Raw genomic sequence first — 23491 nt, forward strand, 5'->3', positions numbered from 1 at the left:
CTCTGAACAGCTCATACAATTAAAATAAAAAACAGTAAACAAAATACAGAATTCAATAACAAACATAACTCCTCTTTAACAGCCAATTAAAACCCTATATTATTTTCTTTTTTATCACTTTATTTTGCACCATGCTGGAGTCTTCCTGGATCTAATTGAGATATAGTGGAACAAGAGCCTCTATGGGGTTGAAACGCCATTATCTTTTGTGTATGCATTGAACATGTAACATCCCATGGTTGCTTAAGTTGCATACACAATGCATGCAAAAAGAGGTGGGGCTTCAATTGGATGATCACAGCTGCCATCTTGACTTTTTTCCCCAGCCCAACCTGAGAGGGGACCTGTTCTATATGTGCCAGTTAAATACGGGATTTTACTGACCCTGGAAGGATGGAAAGCTGAGTCAACTTGGAGCCCCATCAGGATCGAACTCCAGGCTGTGGGAAGAGTATGCTTGCAATACTGCACTTCAACCATTGTACCATCAGGGAATATACACCATAGTGTACATTAAACACAGCATTCTGTTGACTACCTCAACAGTGCTCTGATAAGCATGCATTTAAGGGTCAATGTGTTCTATGAAGAATTGAAATACAAGGCCAGGAACGTATCTAGGAAATGTATGTGGAATCAACACCAATTTGATGGCACAAGTCAATCCATCCATCCATCAACAAAAAGTGTTCCATGATCACAGCTTCCTTGGAAATTCAACAGGAAGGTAGAGAGAAAGACCCAGCCCGCACATCATAACTCAAAAATTAAAAGAACTGATGAAGAAGAAGCCAACTTGATTTGACCTTCCCTCCCCCCAAGGATGCCTTTCTTAATGGCATTCATTCTAGTTAAGCTTCATTTATTGCGATTTTAAATAACTTTCAGGTATTATGAAAAAATTGCTCTCATTCATTCATTCATTCATTCATTCATTCATTCGTTGGTTGGTTTGTTGATTGATTCATTGATTGATTCATTCAATGTTTATAGATACCCATCTGTTCTGACCACCTCCTCCGTCCACTAATGAATGCCGTGACAAGCTTAACTGGAATGTCCTTTAATAGCAAGACACCAAAACCTCGGTGGCCGAAAGCCAAGCAAAACAAACAAATAAGGACCTTGGCAGCAACTCAGGGAAACTCAGGCAGCAATAAACACAGATAAGGCTTGGCAGCAATCCAGCCTGCTAAACTCCCAGTACTGTTCTCCGACATTCAATCCTGCGTTGACCTCTGCAAAGAGGGCCGTGTGCACAAGTAGCTTTTTATAGTCTGGCGAGGAGACTAATGACCACCAGCTGAGTACAATCACTTCCTGTAATTGCGTAATTGTTCCTGACGCCTAGTAGCTCTTCGAAGGCGTGCATCCAGGAACAACTCACTACTGGCCTCCGGCTCACTCTCCCTTGTCTCCTCCCCACTGATCCAAGGCTCAGATGCTTCCTGGTGGCCAACCAGCCTCTCTGTGCCCTGCTCGGAGTCGGAACCCTGTCCAGGGTCCTCCACATCCTCCAGAGCCGACTCAGAGGGCCCCTCGCTGTCAGAGTCTGGTGGCAGCTCCAACGGCACCTGCTGGGCCACAACACCCATCCCACATTTGTATAACCACATCAGTAGGACGACATTGCAGATTTGCCACCTGCTGAACTTAAAAGCTATTCTGATGAAGAAGAGTGGGTGGAGAATGGAGAATAATAATAGAATCATGGTGCTGAAAGAGACCTTGGATGTCTTCTAATCCAACCCCCTGCCCAAGGGAGAAGACCTTACCAGACAAATGACCGTCCAATCTTTTCTTGAATATCTCCAGCAGAGGTGGGTTCCTACCAGTTCGGCCAAGTAAGTAGTAACTCAGCCTGCCACGCCCCCGAACCGGTTCTATCGGCGGCGGCTTCTTCTTGATTTTCTGTTCTGTGCATGCAAGCCCAGTTGCCCAAAATTTTAACTAATGCCGACAGCAACCCACCCCTGATCTCCAGCAATAGAGCACCTCACAATTCTAGCAGAAAATTCCCTTTTGAATGATTATAACCTGTACATATCTGCATTTGACTCCACCCCAAACAGCTGGCTGAGAATGGAGAACAGAAGAATCAGGGAGAAGACAGACTTCTCAGCGGGGCCATGCCGCTGGGTGACGCTTGTGAATGGCCCAGCGCCCCTGAGTTTCCCCTCCCTCTGTGTCAGTTTGCCGCGCAGCGTGCACCGCACCATCCCCCCTCCTCACGTTCTAATGTAATGCAGGGCTATCTTACGATTCCCCTTCCTCCCCCTCCTGCCGCTCTGCAATGATGTCCCACCTCCTCCTTGTTATGGCAAGCAGCCACATAGCGATGTCCCACCTCCTCTGGTACAGTGATCCAATGGTAGGAATCACTGTGCCGTGTGTCATAGGAGGCGGGACATCATCATCACAGCGGGACATCAGCATCATGAGGTGAGTGAAGTATTTCATTGAATACACCGGTATTGTGTGATAATAATTTGTTATGCAGAGCAAATTTTTACAATGGCTACTGCATATTTAATGGGCACAGGCAGGCTGTATATGTTATTCAATGGGCAATGGCATTATTGGTATCTATTTTTATTTTTGAAATTTATCGGTAGCTGCTGCATTTCCCACCCTAGGCTTATACTCGAGTCAATAACTTTTCCAGTTTTTTGTGGTAAAATTAGGTGCCTCGGCTTATATTCGGGTCGTCCTATACTCGAGTATATACGGTAACTGCCCCGCCCTTCAACTCTGCCTTAGCTTGAGACACCTTATTGCTTCACGCTGAGAAGAGAGCCGGTTCTTCCAGCTGTAATATCAGTTGGGAAGAAAGGAAGACAGGATTCACACATGTCAGATATTGTCTACCTAGTTGTGGCTGAAGGAGCTATTTAGATCAGGGGTGTCAAACTCAATTTCATTGAGAGCTGCATCAAGGTTGTGTTTGACGAGAATGGGCATGGCCAGAGTGGGCGTGGCCAGCTCAACGTCACTTGTGTCGGGGGGGGGGGGCACCTGCGGTGGCTTGAGTGCTCTGCCAACTAAAATGGGCTCCCGAGTTCTGATTTCGGCTGCGATGGCCTCCTGCAACCCTCTGCCAGCAAAAATGGAGCTTGGGAGGCCGAATGCAGCCCAGTGATGCGTTCCTACCAGTTCAGACTGGTTCAGCTGAACCGGTAGTGGCTTGGTGGCCTGCGTCGCTGGAACGGGAAACGACTCAGGCCTGCCACGCCCCCGAACTGGTTCTCCGGGCGGCGCTATAGGCGCCATCTTGTTTTTCGCTTCTACACATGTGCAGAACAATTTTTTTGCAATTTGTTTTTATTTTTAAACATGGAAAAAAAACATAAAACACATGTCTGGACTACTACAATGCACTTGACACGGGGCTGCCTTTGAAGACTGTATGTTGGTGAATGTTTGCCAGCACCCTCTCAGTCAGAATGAGGATTAAGTATTCTAGATTCACAGCTTCCTCTTGGGAAGGTCTTTGCAGAAAGAAAGAAAGGAAGGAAGGAAGGAAGGAAGGAAGGAAGGAAGGAAGGAAGGAAGAAATGTATATATACAGACCCCTCCCCAGATGAGTAAATAGATCTAAAAGATGGAGGGGTCCATGGCTAACTAAGTGACCACTCAGATAAGGCTTTCTCACTCTCATCCAAATGCACAGCTCATCAGGAATCAAGAATTAGTTTTTCCCCCCGTTAATGAAATATTAACTGGTCCTCATTAGATTGCTAAGCAATAATCTAATCAAGGAGATAGAGCACCAACTGTAATCGTAAACAGCCTTGTAAAACAAATCCTTGAGCTTCTAGGTAAGGATAATGGTTCTGGATGTTTTGGAACAGCAGGGAGAATATTTACAAGGTCCAGAGAGCAAAGGTCATTGTTCCTTCTCTGCCGGGAAAATGAACTCATGAGGTGGGGTAAGCAGTTTCTCTGTGGTTTTTATAAAGAAATTCTTGGAATCCAGAGTTTGGGTTATATCCATCTTGACTCAAGGATTAAAACTGTTCTGACCTCTCCTTCATTGGAATAACAAGATAGCAGAGTTGGAAGGGACCTTGGGGGGGTCTTCGAGTCCAAACTCTATACTATATTTGGCAAATGGCTGTCCAATCTCTTCTTTAAAACTTCCAGTGTTGGGGCATTCCCAACTTCTGGAGTGAAGTTGTTTCACTGATTAATTGTTTTAACTGTTAGGAAATACCTCCTTACTTCTTAGTTCTCAACCAATTTCGCTGTATTTAAGTACAATGACAATAAAGATTATACTTAGTTGCTTCTCTCCTTGATTAGTTCCCACCCATTGCTTCTTGTCCTGCCCTCAGGTGCCTTGGAGAATAGCTTGACTCCCACTTCTTTGTGGCAACCCCTGAGATATTGGAAGACTGCTATTATGTCACCATTGTCCCATTCTTATATATCATTTGTTTTATTTAAAAAATCCTGCTTCTGGCTGGGGAATTTTAGAAGAAGAAATCCACACTTCTCCACGCTGCTGAGGTTATAACAAACACTGTTCTAATCTAAACTAGAGGGTCATCTGAGGGCGGTACCTTCAAAAATGGTAGAGAGAACTATTTTTGCTGCTTCTACTGGTTGATTAGTGAATTGCAACACAGGTAAGGCAGCTTCTTTCCAAAGTCCATCTTTTCGTGCAGGTAATCCTTGACCTCCGGAAAAGGCCACTGTCTCTGCGTAGGAATCAGTTGCACGTGTTTAGCTGCAATAAAGTAAAATAAAATGAAATAAAATAATAAATAAAATAGTAAAATAAAAGTAAAAATAAAATGAAATAAAATGAAATAATAAAATAAATAAAATAAATAAAATAAATAAAATAAATAAAATAAATAAAATAAATAAAATAAATAAAATAAATAAAATAAATAAAATAAATAAAATAAATAAAATAAATAAAATAAATAAAATAAATAAAATAAATAAAATAATAAATAAAATAAATAAAATAAATAAAATAAAAAAATAAAAATAAATAAATAAAATAAATAAAATAATAAAATAAAATAAAATAGTAAAGTAAAAGTAAAAATAAAATGAAATAAAATGAAATAATAAAATAAATAAAATAATAAATAAAATAAATAAAATAAAATAAAATAAATAAAATAAATAAAATAAATAAAATAAAAAATAAAAATAAATAAATAAAATAAATAAAATAAAAAAATAAAATAAAATAGTAAAGTAAAAGTAAACTAAAATAAAATAAAATAAATAAACCAATAAAGTAAAAGTAAAGTAAAAAAGTAAAGTAAACTAAAATAAATAAAATAGTAAAATAAAAGTAAAGTAAAAAGTAAACTAAATAAACTAAATTAAATAAACTAAATTAAATAAACTAAATAAACTAAATAAACTAAATAAACTAAATAAACCAAATATAAATAAACTAAATAAACTAAATAAAATAGTAAAGTAAAAGTAAAGCAAAATAAAATAAAATAAATAAAACAGTAAAATAAAAGTTAAAGTAAAGTAAAGTAAAAAGTAAAGTAAAAAGTAAAGTAAACTAAAATAAATAAAATAGTAAAGTTAAAGTAAAGTAAAAAGTTAAGTAAAATAAAGTAAAATAAAATAAATAAAATTTCGATTAGCATTAACCTTAATTCTTGGACACGGTGCTTCCTGGATGTTGATTTGCCATGGGGCAAAACCAAAACAGGGAACCCTTCAAAGACTTCAGGGTGCAAAATGAACACAATCTTGACATGATAGCCGTGTTCCAATATCTCAGGGGCTGCCACAAAGAAGAGGGAGTCAAGCTATTCTCCAAGGCACCCCAGGGCAGGACAAGAAGCAATGGGTGGAAACTAACCAAGGAGAGAAGCCACCTAGACTTAAAGGAGAAATTGCCTGACAGTCAGAACAATCCACCAATTCAATTTATTGCAGCCCTAGACCAAAGACGCTGACAGTCAGAACAGATTCATCAGTGGAACGGCTTGCCTCCAGAACTTGTGCAAACTCCAACAGTGGGACGCTTTTAAGAAGAGATCGTACAGCCATTGGCCTGGAATGGCATAGCGTTTCCTGCCTGAGCAGGGGGTTGGACTAGAACAGTGTTTCTCAACCTTGGCTACTTGAAGATGTCTGGACTTCAACTCCCAGAATTCCCCAGCCAGCATTCGCTGGCTGGGGAATTCTGGGAGTTGAAGTCCAAACATCTTCAAGTCGCCAAGGTTGAGAAACACTGGACTAGAAGACCTCCAAAGTTACTTTCCAACTCTTCCGTCCTTTTGTCACACCGCGTGGTGTTTCCTCCTTTCCAACTTCCCGACACTATTCCGATAGGGGGCAGTGTGTTGTGTTGTGTTGTACTTATGCGTGTTTTAGAGGGAGCTGGAAGTAGGTGTCCTATCTCCCGCAATCCCAGTTCACCGTCCCAGCTGGCTTTCGGAGTGTGCGCGGGGGGGAGAGATGTCCCAGTGGGCGGGGAGATGGGTGTGGGCTCCCCAGCCGGGACGGGAACCTTCCCCGTCCCTCGTCCCGCGCCAGCCGTCTGGAAAGCCGACATGGGCAGGTGGAAAGTGGTGCTTTGCAGCTGGCTGGGCGTCGCGGCGCTCCTGGCGCTGTTCCTGCTGGGTTTCTTAGTGGGTAAGAAACGCGGGGCTTTAATTCCACCGGGCGCTTATGGGGGGAAGCGGGAGGCGAGGACCGGGGCGGAGGGGGGGGGTCTGGATCGGAGCGCAGCTGCGCCGATCCAGGACGCGTCGCGCGCCGTACAGGACCTCCGACTTCGGCGTTGGCGCGCCAGCCTTCTTAGGTTTGCCCGAGCTGGATTTCCACCGGCCTTTTGCCCGGCTGCTGACCCCCAAAAGGGGTGTCCAGCTTGGGGAAAGAATAGGATCGGGGTGTGATGGGTGTGTGTTTGCGTTGGTGTTTCTTGCAGAGACGCAGGTTTTTACACTTTTTACAGATTAACAGAGTTGGAAGGGACCGTGGAGGTCATCTAGTCCAACCCCCTGCCCAAGCAGTGGGCCATACACCTTTTTCTGACAAATGACAGTCCGGTCTCTTCTTGAAAGCCTCCGGAATGAAGCTCCCACAACTTTTGCGACCTTCTGACAAGCAGAGTCAATGGGGAAGCCAGATGCACAGATAGATTAAAAGGGTTGGAAGGGATCTTGTAGGTCATCTAGTCCAACCCCCTGCTTCGCCCAAACAGGAGACCCTACACCATTTATGACAGAGGGCAGTCCAGTCTCTTCTTGAAAGCTTCCAGGGATGAAGCTCCCACAACTTCTGAAAGTAACTTCTGTTCCATTGGTTGGTTGCTCTCACTGTCAGAAAATTTCTCCTTATTTCTAAATTGAATCTCTCCTTGGTCAGTTTCCATCCATTATTCCTTGTCTGGCCTTCGGGTGCCTCGGAAAATAGCTTGACTCCTTCTTCTTTGTGGCAGCCCCTCAAATATTGGAAGACTGCTATCATGTCTCCCCTGGTCCTTCTCTTCACTAGACTAGCCATGCCCAGTTCCTGCAACCGTTCTTCGTATGTTTTAGGTTCAAAGTCCCCACTCAGCCAGAATAACTAGTTGCTTTTCTTCAGCCTAATTTATGCTCCAGTAATCAACCATCACCAGTGTTGGTGCTGAAGGATTTTAAGAAGAAATTGGACAAACAATGGAATTGGACAACTAAATAGTGTAGGAGTCTCCTGCTTGAGCAGGGGGTTGGACTAGAAGACCTCTAAGGTCTCTTCCAACTGCTATTCTGTTATCTCCCACAGCCACTGCTCTTAAATGTCCTTACAGGCAGGGCGACAGCACAATTTAAGCCTCCAAGTTTAAAGCAGGAAGTCCATAGGCTCAGAGGCCCTTTGCACATGCTCACTTGCGCTCTTTCCCTAAGGCTCAGGCCTTGCTTGATTCTGGGCCTTGCTTCAACTTCAGGCAGATGCTACATAGTCTTTAAATCAGTGGTGGGATTCATTTTTTTTAAACTACTGGTTCTGTGGGCGTGGCTTAGTGGGTGTGGTATGGCTTGATGGGCGTGGCTTCATGGGCGTGGCAGGGGAAGGATACTGCAAAATCCCCATTCCCTCCGATCAGCTGGGACTCGGGAGGCAGAGAATAAATGGGTCAGAGATGGTATTTACCGGTTCTCCGAACTACTCAAAATTTCCGCTACAGGTTCTCCACAACTGGTCAGAACCTGCTGAATACCACCTCTGCTTTAAAGGCAATTCCATATATCCCAGAATTTTACAGTCATTCCCCCCACCCCCACCCAAATCTCCCCCCCCCCACTTCATGAATTTATGGATTCAGCATCGATGAGTTTCATATGAAAAATTCTGGGCAAAGTTGTTGAACAGTGTGTAACCAGATTGTTTCAATGATTGTTCATTGTTTTATGCTCCCCCAGTTTCCTGTAATGTAATGCTAATGGTTTTTATCCCATGATCAGCTCTTAAACTTAGTTCCCGGATAATAATCAAATCCAGATTGCTTCTTGTAATCCACACCCGTGGCTTGGTTCTGAGGTTTTGCGCCTGAATGTTTTTTTTTTTAAGACTTGGTTACCATGAAGAAAATTCAAAGAGCTGTTGTTGGTGGTTTTGTGTGTGTGTGTGTGTGTATATATATATATAAAGGATGGCTTTCACTGACGACCATGGTTTTTTTTTAAAGACTTGGTTACCATGAAGAAAATTCAAAGAGCTGTTGTTGGTGGTTTTTTTTTTTTTTTTGTGTGTGTATATATATATATATATATATATATATAGGATGGCTTTCACTGACGACCAAAAGGTTTAAGTGTAATTTATTTGTTATCTGAATTTCTTCCTAGAACAATAACAATTAATGTTTAAATGCAAGCAGAACGTTTTATTCTGATTTGATATGTTTCTTTCCCAGCTGTCATTGCACAAACAAGTCAGGTGTGCAAATCCTAACGTCCCCCTAGCTTAACCAAATTTAAAATTTCCTAAACTTGCCATTGTTGAGGACAAGATAACCCCTGACGAACCAAGTTGTTCCTTTCCTCATCCTTTCCCCATTTCCCCATGGGGAGGGATGTGGAAAGATATAGCAGGGACTTCCAAACTTTGCTTCGGCCGAATGTTATGTAATCCTTCTGGGGCACCCAAAACACAAATGCATTTCAAAGCACAAAGAAAGCTTGCAAAGGGTGCACACAGAGGCAATAAAAGATGGCAACTTTGAGTCCTTAGCCAGTGGGACAGAGACATCATGTTATGCCAGTTCTCAGAGTCAATCATCCTTATTTTTTGTTTCGTTTTTTTTTTTTCCAGGCACAATTTAAATTGCTTTGGCTGTGTTTCAAGGTTTTGTGTAACTCTCCATTCACCGCATAACAGTGCTGTGGAGTGGCTGTCCCAAGGAGTTGGGTCAGCTTCGGGGACTAGAGGTGCTGTACAAATTGGGGTGGGGAGACCCGAGTAAGCAGGATGAACCGCTGGGGGGCACAGTGGTTAGAGTCCAGAACTGCAGGCTGCTTCTGCTGATCACCAGCTCCCTGCAGTTTGGCAGATCGAATCTCACCAGGCTCTGCGTTGAGTCAGCCTTCCATCCTTCCGAGGTGGGTAAAATGAGGACTCCAAATTGTTGGGGGCAAAAGGCTGACTCTGTAAACCGCTTAGAGAGGGCTGTAAAAAGCACTGCGAAGTGGTATAGAAGTCTTAAGTGCTATTGCTACGTCCTAATACCGCCTGCGTCTGATGAGCTATCCGTGTAACTGAACTCATATCCCCTATTTGCAGGACAAATTTACGACCAACACACTTAGGTAAGAAAGTTAGCACTCACCCCTCTCCTAGAAGAATGAAATATTTTGAGAAAATATTAAAAAGGCAGAATATTATACTTCTCTGGATGGGAAATGGAGAAACATCCGCTTGGAAAGCAGCCCCCACTTTCCTTAATAGCCCTCAGCAAATTTCAGCACTTGAGAGACAAGCAGGGAGGTGGACTAGAAGACCTCCAAGGCCCCTTCCAACTCTGTTATTCTGTAATAACATCTCCAGTCCAGGTTCTAGGCACTGTCCACCTTGGCTAATGTCACCTGGTCGGCAGTATAGGTTTCCTAGTTTTCCAGAGCTGTCTGGACAAATGATGCCTGACTAGCATTTTTTTTTAAAACAACCAGCAATAATCCAATATTTGTAATTTGTGCATCAAAATGCCAAATTTATCGTATGCAGGTAGTCCTCGCTTAACCATTGTCTTATTTAGTGACCATTACAACTTGAGGTTGTAGAATAAATGAAGCTACAATGGTGCTGAAAAAGTAACTTTGCAATCAGTCCTCGCCTTTATGTCCTCTGCAGTCCCCACCCCACCCCACCCCTGGTGACATGTTTGAGATTTAGACACTTTGCAACCAGTAGAGCATCCCATAATTCTGTGATTACTATTTGCATACGTCACAGCCAGGTTCTGACAGGGTCAATGAAGAGCCTGCCAGTGAAATCACAAGTCACAGCCAGAGGATATCTCACTGAACGATTGTGAGGTGATTTGCTTAATGGCTGTGGGAGAAGTGAGGCCACAAGTTAATACAATAATACAATAGCAGAGTTGGAAGGGACCTTGGAGGTCTTCTAGTCCAACCCCCTGCCTAGGCAGGAAACCCTATACCGTTCCAGACAAATGGCTATCCAACATCTTCTTAAAGACTTCCAGTGTTGGGGCCTTCACAACTTCTGAAGGCAAGCTGTTCCACTGATTAATTGTTCTATCAGGAAGTTTTCCTCAGTTCTAAGTTGCTTCTCTCCTTGATTAGTTTCCACCCATTGCTTCTTGTTCTACCCTCAGGTGCCTTGGAGAACAGTTTGACTCCCCCCTCTTTGTGGCAACCCTTGAGATATTGGAACACTGCTATCATGTCTCCCCTAGTCCTTCTTTTCATTAAACTAGACATACCCAGTTCCTGCAACCGTTTCTCATATGTTTTAGTCTCCAGTCCCCTAATCATCTTGGTTGCTCTTCTCTGCACTCTTTCTAGAGTTTCCACGTCTTTTCTACATCGTGGCAACCATGCCAAGTCCATTGCAATCATTTTTGTGTTGCATAGCAAGAAGTTGCTGGTCCTAACTATAAGCAAGGACTACCTACATGGACTGATTTTCATATATATATTCATACACACACAAACACACACACAGAGACATGTATGTATGTATGTATGTATGTATGTATGTATGTATGTATGTATGTATTTTTTATTCAACATTTTCCAAACATTAAAATCACAAATAGCATTTTCTGAGGGGCTTGTTCTGCAGTTATTATCAAAAAAAGCAAAATTGGAGAGGAGGAAGGAAGGAAGTAGAGAAGGGAGGGAGGGAGAAAAGAAAGGGAAAACAAGGTGATGTTACAAAAGGAGAGAGGGATGGTAAATAAAGCCACGCAAACTCTATATTATAACCTATTAAATGAAATAATAAATATATAAGAATGATAAATGTAAAGAAGAATAACAATTACGTGAACGTAGTATACTTAAAATGGTATGTAAGAGAATAAAAAAATCTTTGAAATCGAAAAAGCCAAATTGGCAGTCATAACAATGGAATCAAAGCAACTTTTTTTTCCATGCACAAATTATCAACATAATCAATTCCATTTTCAATATCGCATTGGGGGGTGGGGTTCTTATGATATGCTGAATAATAAACTAACCAAATCAGTCAGACTCTGCACAATGCAAGCTAAAAAAGTATGTTGGTCTGATTAGACATGGCACCACCATATATACTTTTTAAACCAATGCTTTTCAAACTTGGCAACTTTAAGACATGTGGATTTTGGCTCCCAGGATTCCCCAGCCGGCATTCTGGGAGTTGAAGTCCAGACATTTTAAAGTTGCTAAGTTTGAAAACACTGGTCTGGACAGTGGAACTCACTGCCTCAGGAACATCTGATCCCACTCTTTCCTCTTTTAGTAAGGGTTTACGTCTCCTCATAATGTGACCACTGGAATTATTTTTTTATAGGCCAATTATTATTGACCAAAGTATTTTAAATGTTTTCTTCTTAAAGAAAAAAAAAAGAAAAAAAATGATCTTGTTTCTGAGGCCATGTTAAACATTATTTTCTAATGGAAAAACATAGGCAAAACGAATACTAAATACAAGGATCAACTTATATGACTGTATTTTCACTGGCCCGTCACATTTGTGAGTCAGGATGTTCGTAACACGGGTCACCCACGAGATTGCCCCAATGTTATGACCTTTCTTATGGTGGTTATTAAGCAAATGCTGTGGTTGTTAAGCAAACACCACGGTCATTAAGTGAACCAATCACATGACTGTGGATAACCTCAAACGGCCATAAATGTGGTCACATGACCACGGGGTGGGGGTTGGGGGGGCGGCCTACAACCATCAGAACTGCAGACACGGGTTGTAAATATCCCGGAAGAGGTCCACATGATTTTGAATAGTCACTGAGCAAACCGTCATAAATGGAGGATTAGCTATATTAAAGTTTTGATCCTTTTTTCTCGAAAAGATTCAGGCAGGGACTTTCCCAGCCCCATCTAAAGGGGTCAGGAATCTCCTTTACATAAAGTGGGGCCTTTTTTAATTTTTTGGCAGGCCTGTATCGCTTCCTTGAGGCATAAACAAGGAAAGGAGAGAAAGAGCTGTCAACAAATCAATCTGCTTGAGTTTCATTTATTAAATTAAATTTAAAGTTAGAGCTGAGATGAGCAAATGTGTGCAGTTTCTCCAGAGAGTTTGCAAAGGGTTTCTTTCCTGCCAGTGTAAACTTTTTTTTCAAAGAATTTTTTATGTTTTTGTTCTCTTACTTATCATTTTAAGTATACTACATTCACATAATTGTTATTCTTCTTTACATTTATCATTCTTATAAATTTATTATTTCATTTAATAGGTTATAATATACAGTTTGAGTTGCTTTGTTTACCATCCCTTCCTCGTAACACTATCTTGTTTTCCCTTTCTTTTCTCTCTCTCCCTCCCTTCTCTACTTTCTTCCTTCCTCCTCTCCTTCCCCTTCCTTCTTCCCTTCCCTTTCTCCTCCTCCTACTCTTCCCCTTCCTACCCTTTCTCCTTCTCTTCCTCTCCCTTCCATCCTCCTCTCCTCTCCTCCTCCTTCTCCCCCCCCATCTTCCTTTCATTCTTGCCTCTTCTCTGCTAGTATAAACTTTTGTTGCCGTTTTTTAATCCCCACTAAGCTCTCTGACCGAAATAAAACCAGCAGATTAAGTCTTCCCTCCTGCAATAATTCTTGGAGGTGCCACTTCCTTGTCCTTCTTCCGTCCAAAATAAATTCTCCAGATGTTGCAATCTAATCAAGAGAAACCTGACTCCTTCATTAAGAAACCTGCCCTACAATGCTGTTATTCACTTCGCCCCGGCCAGACTCCAGTAGCAAAACAAAGGAGCAGGCTAGGCAATGATTTCTTTGATGCAATTTTATCCAGGCAGGCACGTGGATGGGATAACATCTTGGGCAATCCTGATGGCAGAAATGGAAAAGATCTGTTGCCATCCTGTTGTGACTCGGCAGAAGTTTGCTGTGAGTTGAGTCGGGATGCAGGAATAACAATGCAGCTGGGGCTTGTTAGTGTCGTCTGCTGGAGATAAAAGGACTGATGGTGACACGCCCTGGTTGCAGAAGTCAACGTTCATCGTTCGTTCGTGGGTCGTCGTTCGTGTATGGAGAATTCAGTTCCGTTCCTGTTTGAGTTTGTGAGACACTTGGATAAGTGATTTTGCTTCTTGAAAACTTGGTGCTGTAAGAGTTTTGTTTCTGCATTCTGCTGTGTAACCCTTGTTTGAAAGAGACTTTATCTAGGTTTATTTTGGGCTCGCAGCCAGCGTGAGCCAAGTCTGATAAAGTTATTTCCTTTTAAGTCTGTCTGACTGTCGTCTGTTAACGAGCAAAGAAGGGGGGGGGGTCAGAACACCAACCCATTGATAGAATTGCATTGCAATTTGCATTTGCATGTTGTTTGTTTGTTTGTATCCTGTCTTTATTGTTGTGGCAAATAACACAAGGCATGGGACATATCTAATGCTCCTTCCTCCTCCTATTTTCCTCACAACAACAACAACCCTGGGAGGTGGGTTGGGCTGAGAGAGAGTGACTGGCCCAAAGTCACCCAGCCGGCTTTCATGCCTATGGTAGGGCTAGAACTCACCATCTCCTGGTGATAGGTGTAAAGTCATGCACCTGGCTTTCATTGTTAAGGTAGGACTAGAATTCACCCTCTTATTCTAGCCTGATGCTTCAACCACTAGAACGAAGTGGCTTTCCCCCAAATTCTCTGTTAAAAGCACATACTAATCTTATGACCGTCACTGATGACAGTTGCATCATATGGTTTATACTGATTGTATTTTGGGAGTATGATCATCACATCAACTTGTTGCTTGCATGGATGCTGAGAGCTTATGCACCGGAAATAAATTCCTTGTGTGTCCAGTCACACTTGGCCAATAAAGAATTCTACTCTGCTCTGCTATGCTATGCTATGCTCTACTCTGCCCTACCCTATTCCAAGGAAGAGACTGCATTCACACTCCTGGGCTGCATCAACAGGAATAGTATTAAGATGTTCAGTGGTGTTTATTATTACTACTATTCTGTACTGGAGACAAATTCCTTGTGTGTCCAATCACACTTGGCTAATAAAGAATTCTATTCTATTCTATTCTATTCTATTCTATTCTATTCTATTCTATTCCACCCCACCCCACCCCACCCCACCCCACCCCACTCTACATTGAAGCTCCAGTCATCAAATATCCCTCTTACCGTTTCTAGACAGCAAATATTTTCTCATTTTAGTCTAAAGTAGCAGCTTTTTGCAGGATTGCCAAGAATTGCACCATGTCTCTCTAAATTTCGGAGCGCACTAACTCTAGCATGTTCTAAGGGTCTCCCCACAGCAGTCCTGTAGCGCTGATATAAAAAAAGTCCCAGGCGAGCTGAGATTGTGCCCGCTGTGGGCCATGGACCATTGAAACGACAGCCCATGTCCTGTTATATTATATCCTCCGTAATTATTCACAGACTCATTTTATAACTCACTACCTGCTATAATATCTGAGAATTTCTGATTTCTTTTATGTATAGCTGTTACTATGGGCTCAATATGATACAGTTTCTCTGAATGGAGGTAAATTCCTCTGTACTGTCTCAAAATTCAGCTGCTCATCTATGATCTCATCACTAGCAGTATAGACTACTACTACATCCTGTTCTGATTTATTCTGTCCATCCATCCATCCATCCATCCATCCATCCATCCATCCATCCATCCATCTATCTATCTATCTATCTATCTATCTATCATCTTATTTATCACATCTCTCTCTCTCTCTCTCCCTCTCTCTCTCTCTCTCGCTATCTATCTATCTATCTATCTATCTATCTATCTATCTATCTATCTATCTATCTATCTATCTATCTAATCTCTAATTTATCTGTCTATCATCTATCATCTTATTTATCACATCTATCTATCTATCTATCTATCTATCTATCTATCTATCTATCTATCTATCTATCTATCTATCTATCTATCATCTATCTATCTATCTATCTATCTATCTATCTATCTATCTATCTATCTATCATCTATCTAACTATCTATCTATCTATCTATCTATCTATCTATATATCATCTATCTATCTATCTATCTATCTATCTATCTATCAATCAATCTATCTATCATCTATCTATCTATCTATCTATCTATCATCTATCTATCTATCTATATATCTATCTATATATCATCTATCTATCTATCTATCTATCTATCTATCTATCTATCTATCTATCTATCTATATATCATCTATCTATCTATCTATCTATCTATCTATCTATCTATCAATCTATCTATCATCTATCTATCTATCTATCATCTATCTATCTATCTATCTATCTATCTATCTATCTATCTATATATCATCTATCTATCTATCTATCTATCTATCTATCTATCATCTATCTATCTATCTATCTATCTATCTATCTATCTATCATCTTATTTATCACATCTCTCTCTCTCTCCCTCTCTCTCGCTATCTATATCTATCTATCATCTATCTATCTATCTATCTATCTATCTATCTATCTATCTATCTATCTATCTATCTAATCTCTAATTTATCTGTCTATCATCTATCATCTTATTTATCACATCTATCTATCTATCTATCTATCTATCTATCTATCTATCTATCTATCTATCTATCTATCATCTATCTATCTATCATTTATCTATCTATCTATCTATCTATCTATCTATCTATCTATCTATCTATCTATCTATATATCATCTATCTATCTATCTATCTATCTATCTATCTATCATCTTATTTATCACATCTATCTATCTATCTATCTATCTATCTATCTATCTATCTATCTATCTATCTATCTATCTATCTATCATCTATCTATCTATCTATCATCTATATATCTATCTATCTATCTATATATCATCTATCTATCTATCTATCTATCTATCTATCATCTATCTATCTATCTATCTATCTATCTATCTATCTATCTATCTATCTATCTATCTATCATCTTATTTATCACATCTCTCTCTCTCCCTCTCTCTCTCTCTCGCTATCTATCTATCTATCTATCTATCTATCTATCTATCTATCTATCTAATCTCTAATTTATCTGTCTATCATCTATCATCTTATTTATCACATCTATCTATCTATCTATCTATCTATCTATCTATCTATCTATCTATCTATCTATCTATCTATCTATCTATCTATCTATCATCTATCTATCTATCTATCATCTATATATCTATCTATCTATCTATATATCATCTATCTATCTATCTATCTATCTATCTATCTATCATCTATCTATCTATCTATCTATCTATCTATCTATCTATCTATCTATCTATCTATCTATCATCTTATTTATCACATCTCTCTCTCTCCCTCTCTCTCTCTCTCGCTATCTATCTATCTATCTATCTATCTATCTATCTATCTATCTATCTATCTATCTATCTAATCTCTAATTTATCTGTCTATCATCTATCATCTTATTTATCACATCTATCTATCTATCTATCTATCTATCTATCTATCTATCTATCTATCTATCTATCATCTATCTATCTATCATCTATCTATCTATCTATCTATCTATCTATCTATCTATCTATCATCTATCTATCTATCTATCTATCTATCTATCTATCTATCTATCTATCTATCTATCTATCTATCTATCTATCTATCTATCTATCATCTTATTTATCACATCTATCTATCTATCTATCTATCTATCTATCTATCTATCTATCTATCTATCTATCTATCTATCTATCTATCTATCTATCTATCATCTATCTATCTATCTATCTATCTATCTATCTATCTATTATCTATCATCTATCATCTACCTACCTACCTACCTACCTACCTACCTACCTACCTACCTACCTACCTACCTACCTACCTATATCTAATCTATCTATCTTTTAATTTTTAATTCTGGTCTGTGACCGTAACAAAAGCTTGATTGATTGATTGCGTCACCTCCTGCCCACAGGTCACTTTTAGTTGACATGATTGATTTTCGGTTATAAGAGGGATATTTTTGCTTATTTCATTATTCAATTTTCTCCTGCTGATTTCTGCATCTTAGCTTGTTACTGAATGGTCAAGGCAAGCCCTTGCTTTTGGACAGCTGTATTCGTACTTGACTTCCATCAGGCATGGCTCAAAGTTGAGACCACAATCCATCTCAGATGACGAGCCTCCAAATGTCAATCGTTAGGTTTCTGAAATGGCATGGGGGTCTTTTGCTTGAGCAGGGGGTTGGACTAGGAGACCTCCAAGGTCCCTTCTGAGTCAGTTATTGTGTTAATTATTGGGGAGGAATAAATGAACTATCATATTGTTGTTCTTTTGACCCTGCAGGTTGGTTGGTGAAATCCTTCAACGAGCCGCATGGCACCAGCGAGGCTTTTCCAAATGTAAGAAAACAACTTTATTCGGAAATGAAGGCAGAAAATATCCAGGACTTCCTACGGTAAGTCTGCTGTTATGGCCACCTACTGCTGGGTTTCTTTTATTCTGTAGGTTTTGGAAAACAATCTGGGGTGGGCTGATCATACACACACACACACTCACACTTTGCCTGATATATGTGTGTGTGTGTGTGTGTGTGTGTGTGTGTGTAAGTGCATGTATATGTATGTGTATGCACACAGCAGTGGTGGGTTGCCAATGTTTTTACTACCGGTTCGGGCGCATTCCTGTGTGCTGCTTTGCATCTGGGCTGGTGGGCCGCCGGTGGCCGGTGGGCAGAGCCTCCTGCCACTGCTACTACCGGTTCGCCCAATCCGGCCTGAACCAGGAGCAACCCACCTCAGGTACACACATACACACACACACACACACACACACACACACACACACACACACATTATATTAACATCTATGTGAAGGACTGTCGTAAAATGGGGCAAATCTCACTTAACTACTTCGCTTAACAACAGAAAGTTTGAACTCAGTTGTAATCATAAGTCAAGGACTGTGTGTGTGTGTGTGTGTGTACATACACATACATATATGTACACATACACACGTAGTCCTCGACTTATTTTCAGGGAAATAGTGTGTGTGTGTGTGTTTGTAGATTTTCACAGATGTAGGTATGCTGGTGTTGTTGTATTCGGGTCTTTTCCCATATATGTAAGTGTTATGTCAAAGCACCCGGTGTGCCCAAATATGGGAGGGAGCATACTGCTTCCCTTTGGCCTTTCAACTCCACCCTAGGAGCCTTCCAGGCAGGAAACCATTTTTGTGTTGCATTTGTGCTGATAAATAAATAAAGGGAGACTAGTATAGATCTTTTCAAGCTATTTAGCTCTCATCAGCTAGCCATAACCTTACTGCGATTCAAACCTGGGCTGTTTTTGAATCATTTCCTTGGCTCAGCTGATAAAAAAGGAGGAGAACTTGTGGCTTAGAGGCTAATACAACTGCCTAACATGTAAAAACAGCCCAGGTTCGAATCCCAGTAAGGGTATGGCTAGCTGATGAGAGCTAAATAGCTTGAAATAGATCTATACTAGTCTCCCTTTATTTATTTATCAGCACAAATGCAGTGTGTGTGTGTGTGTGTTTGCGTGTATGTATGTACATACATACATACATACATACATACATACATACATACACACACACACACACTCACACACACACTCACACATACACACATAATTTTCTGATGCCTTATTTAAACCAGGATTTGTGTTCGTATGTATAACATCTTTTTATCAGTGTTATATACCAGTGATTGCATGACCTCTTTAGATGCTAAGTATACTAAATAAATGAAAGAAAAAACAGAAACCACCCCATTTCTGGGCTCAGCTCGGCTTCCGTCCTGAGGTGCTCTGCTTTATCTAGCTCCTTCACCAGCTTCCCACACGTGGCCGGAACAGAGCAGAACCTTCGCTTGGCCAAGCAGATCCAGAGCCAGTGGAAGGATTTTGGCTTGGATACGGCAGAACTGGTCCATTATGACGTCCTCCTTTCTTACCCAAATCAAAGCTCTCCCAACTATGTCTCCATTACCGACGAGGGCGGAAAAGAGGTATGGAAAGCAGGATGTTCCTTCTTCTGTGGGGGAGACCCCTCGGGGGGGGGGGAACGGGGGAAGATTGTCTGGGGAAAACCCACAGCAAAACCAAGGATTCCTCTAGACCAGGGGTGTCAAACTTCATTTCATTGAGGACTGCATCAGGGTTGTGTTTGATCTCCAAGGGGGTGGGGGTTGGAATGGGCATGGCCGGGGTGGCCGTGGCCAGCTTGACATCACTGAAGTGGTGGGTTGCAGGCGATTTTGCAGTAACCTTCCCCAGGAGTGGGGAGGGAATGGAGATTTTACAGTATCCTTCCCCTGCCATGCCCACCAAGCCACACCCACCAAGCCACACCCATGGAACAGGTAGTAAAATGTTTTGAATCCCACCACTGATACTTCAGCAAAAAAGGATACCAAATTTGTATATGGCAGTTATATAACCACTTGGAAATGTGATTGAATTGCAGAAGCACCTTCTGACTTCATCACTTCAGATCAGATCTCCATAATCTACATCCACAAGTTCTACGTTTCTAAGTGAAATTTGAGAATCAAAATGGGAATCTTAAAAAGAATCGTAATTTTAGGAGCCTGCCAAATCTTTAACCTAATCAGGCTGTCATTTCAGCTTTCTAATGAAACTTCTGTCTTTTCTTCTGAGTAGATTTTCAACTCATCGTTGTTTGAACCCGCTCCTGAAGGTTATGCAAATACTTCTGGAGTGCTACCTCCGTATAATGCTTTCTCAGCGCAGGGTGAGCCACAGGTAAGGACTTGAACAATTTGGCTTGTGTGAAATTGATTACAGTGGTACCTTGGCACTCCACTCCTTTGAAATTCATTAAATTTTGTCCTCAACATAGTTTGATGTGAAAGTTTTCTCCTGGTACTTGTTGTTTGTTTAGTATTTGAGGCATAAGCTGCTTTGTAATTCACTACACCAGGGGTGTCAAACTCAATTTCGTTGAGAGCCGCATCAGGGCTGTGATTGACTTTGGGGGAGTGGGGTTGGGCAAGCATGGTCAACTGGGCAGGTATAGCCAGCTTGACGCCACTCACTTGGTGTGACTGATTGGGTGGGCATGGCCAGCTTGATGCTACTCCCCAAACTGCTTGCATGTTTCCTCTTCGCATTGGTTAGACTGGGGCGAAGCCACGCTGACCCGATGTTTCCCCTTTGCATTGGGTAGACTGGGCTGAAGTGATGCAGGCCAGCCCCTTACATTTTCCAGGACAGCCCCATGGGCCTGATCCGACCACTTCACAGGCCAGATACAGCCCGCGGGCCTTGTATTTGACACCCCTGTGCAGAGGTGGGTTCCTACCAGTTCGCGCCTATTCGGTAGAATTGTCAAATCTACCAAACCAGTTAGAAGAGGTTCCACCAGTGGACCTGGAAAGCAGGCCACATCTACAGAAGGAGTTCCAAATTTTTTTTAAACCCACTACTGGTCCTTGGATATGATTATTCTACACTATCATGCTCCTATTTATAAAACTCAGTGCCTCTGCGAAAGGTAAGGAGGACTACTGCGTTTGTGGTGCAATCAGAACATTGCGTGTGTGGAAGTTGTTTTAACGCAAACCAAAGATGCCTTTTAAAAAACAAGTTTACATCATATTCTTGTGCGTGCCAGTGCTGTGTGTGAGGTAATTTAAGGTGGTTCTGACAAGTGTCGTCGGCATCTTCACATCTGGTCACATGGGCGGCAAGCCACTCCCATCCGGTCACATGGGTGGCAAGCCACTCCCACAAAGGAGACCACACCCACAGAATAGGTTCGAACAATTTTTGAAACCCACCACTGCCCCTGCACTACATTATTCCTTATGGGAAAAATTGTTTGGTACTCGCTGTTTTTGGTACTAATCGTACCTCCCGGAACCAATTAATGCTGAGTACCGAAGTATCACTGTACCTTGAGATGTGATGCCAGTTTTCAAAATGGCAACTGGTCTTTCTTTACTTTTCTTGAAGACCTTTCAGTTCTCATCTAAGAAGCTTCTTCAGTTCTAGCTCACTGCTGTGTAATAGAAAGGACTTACAGTATTTGTAGCCAGACAATCATTAGCATTCTGAAGGTCACTGAAACCATCTGGGGTTAATAAAGATAAGTCATCATCTTTCTCTGAAGATGAGTCATCTCAGGAAACCACAATACTCAACACTCCATTGTTACGTTCTAAGTATCCTGTTTTCCTAACCGGAAAATAGGATGATTTTTCAGGATGCTCGTAATATAAGACTTACCCTCAAAATAATCTCCAGTTAAGATTGTCAGCCAGATGGATACGTTTACTACCGTATTTCCCCGAAAATGAGACGTAACCAGAACATAAGCCCTAACGCATCTTTTGGAGCTAAAAAAATAATATAAGACCCAGTCTTATTTTCAGGGAAACACGGTATGTCTATGGCAGAGGTCAGCAACCTTAAATACTAAGGTCCTAACCGGAAGCCCCCTGGTCAATTCTGGAGACAACCAGAAGTCTGGTTTCTCCACCATAGAGTCTCCTCCTAGCGCGGTATCCTTTTTCCTCTCCCTACCCTAACTGAAAGCTCTATCAATTGTGGAACTGATCAGAAAACCCTTGCCATAGAGTCTCCTTTTGGCGCTCCCTGATTCCCCCTCCTCCAAACCAGAAGCTCCTCTCAAAATTGTGGTGCCAACTGGCAACAGGGAGCTACAGCAGAGGGTTGAAAGAGCCACATGCAGCTCCAGAGCCGCAGTTTGCTGAGCCCTGGTCTATGGGGCCAGCGCTTAAATTTCCTGCAAATAAAGCCGTTTGTAATATTGCCAACTTTCAATAAACCATTTCAGTTAAAAAAAAAACAAGATGGGCCTGAAGGAGGAAGCAAATGTGGGTTTATGGGGATGTTTGCAGTTGTGGGCATCGTGCTGGAGATCCTGAACATAGATAGATGTTCAGGAAACAGTTCTCGGCATAAGTGAAACAGATTCCATGTGTAGTAGTAAATTGAATAAAATTAACAGTACCAGACCAAAAAAATCTGTTTTTGTTTCCATCCTGAAAAGGCCAATCTGGTGTATGTCAATTATGGCCGCACGGAAGATTTTTTCAAGTTGGAGAGAGAAATGGGAATAAACTGTACAGGAAAGATTCTTATTGCCCGATATGGAAAAATATTCAGAGGAAACAAAGTAAGTTATCAACAGCTTTATTTTCATTCTTTCAGACCTGCTGTCTTATGGTTTCTCGGTGGCAATCAATCCTACCAAAAGAAATATTTTTAATGTCTGTGTTAGGGCTTTCTTTAAATACTGCACATATGTTTCTTTAAAAGCAACAATTAATTAATTGGATGCAGGATTTTTCAAAACTTGGGCGGTAGAAACCTCAAATACAATTCAGTCATTTGTGGTGGAATGTTTGGTGAGAGTCCAGTTGGTGTTTTGCAAACTGTGGGAGCCAAGCCTTTATGTTAAGGTTGCGAGGAGCAAATTGTTCTCGGAACCTTGGTTTAGCACAGTGTTTCTCAACCTTGGTGACTTTAAATCTGACTGGGGGACTTTAAAGCTGGCTGGGGGATTCTGGGAGTTGAAGTCCACAGGACTTAAAGTCACCAAGGTTGAGAAACACTGGTTTAGCATGTCGCCCAGAATAATGTTGTTTTGATTACCAGCTGATAATTGGGCTCCCTTTATGAATCCACCCAACCTAATCTTAATTTCTTATTTGTGGACTTCTAGTCAGCATTCCTGTCTACCAGATTTTCTTGCTACACATGCACACAAACATATAGAAGGAGAGAGAGGTAGGAAAAGAGAGGAGAGGGGAGAAGGAGAGGGGAGAAGGAGAGGGGTAGAGGGAGGGAGAAGGACAGGGACAGGGAGGGAGATGCCGAGGG

The 23491-nt window shown here is 41.2% G+C and overlaps 1 protein-coding gene across 1 annotated transcript in view; it reads left to right on the forward strand.

Moving 5' to 3' along the window:
• The first annotated feature begins 6481 nt into the window (after nucleotides 1–6481).
• Nucleotides 6482–23491, forward strand: part of LOC106554597 (N-acetylated-alpha-linked acidic dipeptidase 2) — a 48470-nt gene continuing 31460 nt past the window's right edge. The window contains exons 1-5 of the mRNA XM_087721075.1: nucleotides 6482–6624; nucleotides 17946–18057; nucleotides 19443–19629; nucleotides 20285–20386; nucleotides 22659–22784. Coding sequence (XP_087577201.1) covers nucleotides 6543–6624; nucleotides 17946–18057; nucleotides 19443–19629; nucleotides 20285–20386; nucleotides 22659–22784 — 609 coding nt within the window. The 5' untranslated portion in view covers nucleotides 6482–6542. The remainder of the gene's footprint in view (nucleotides 6625–17945; nucleotides 18058–19442; nucleotides 19630–20284; nucleotides 20387–22658; nucleotides 22785–23491) is intronic.

Source organism: Thamnophis sirtalis, unplaced genomic scaffold (assembly GCF_051295495.1).
Source record: "Thamnophis sirtalis isolate CommonGarterSnake01/CBP01778 unplaced genomic scaffold, rThaSir2_p1.2 scaffold_8, whole genome shotgun sequence".
NCBI classification, from domain to species: Eukaryota; Metazoa; Chordata; class Lepidosauria; order Squamata; family Natricidae; genus Thamnophis; species Thamnophis sirtalis.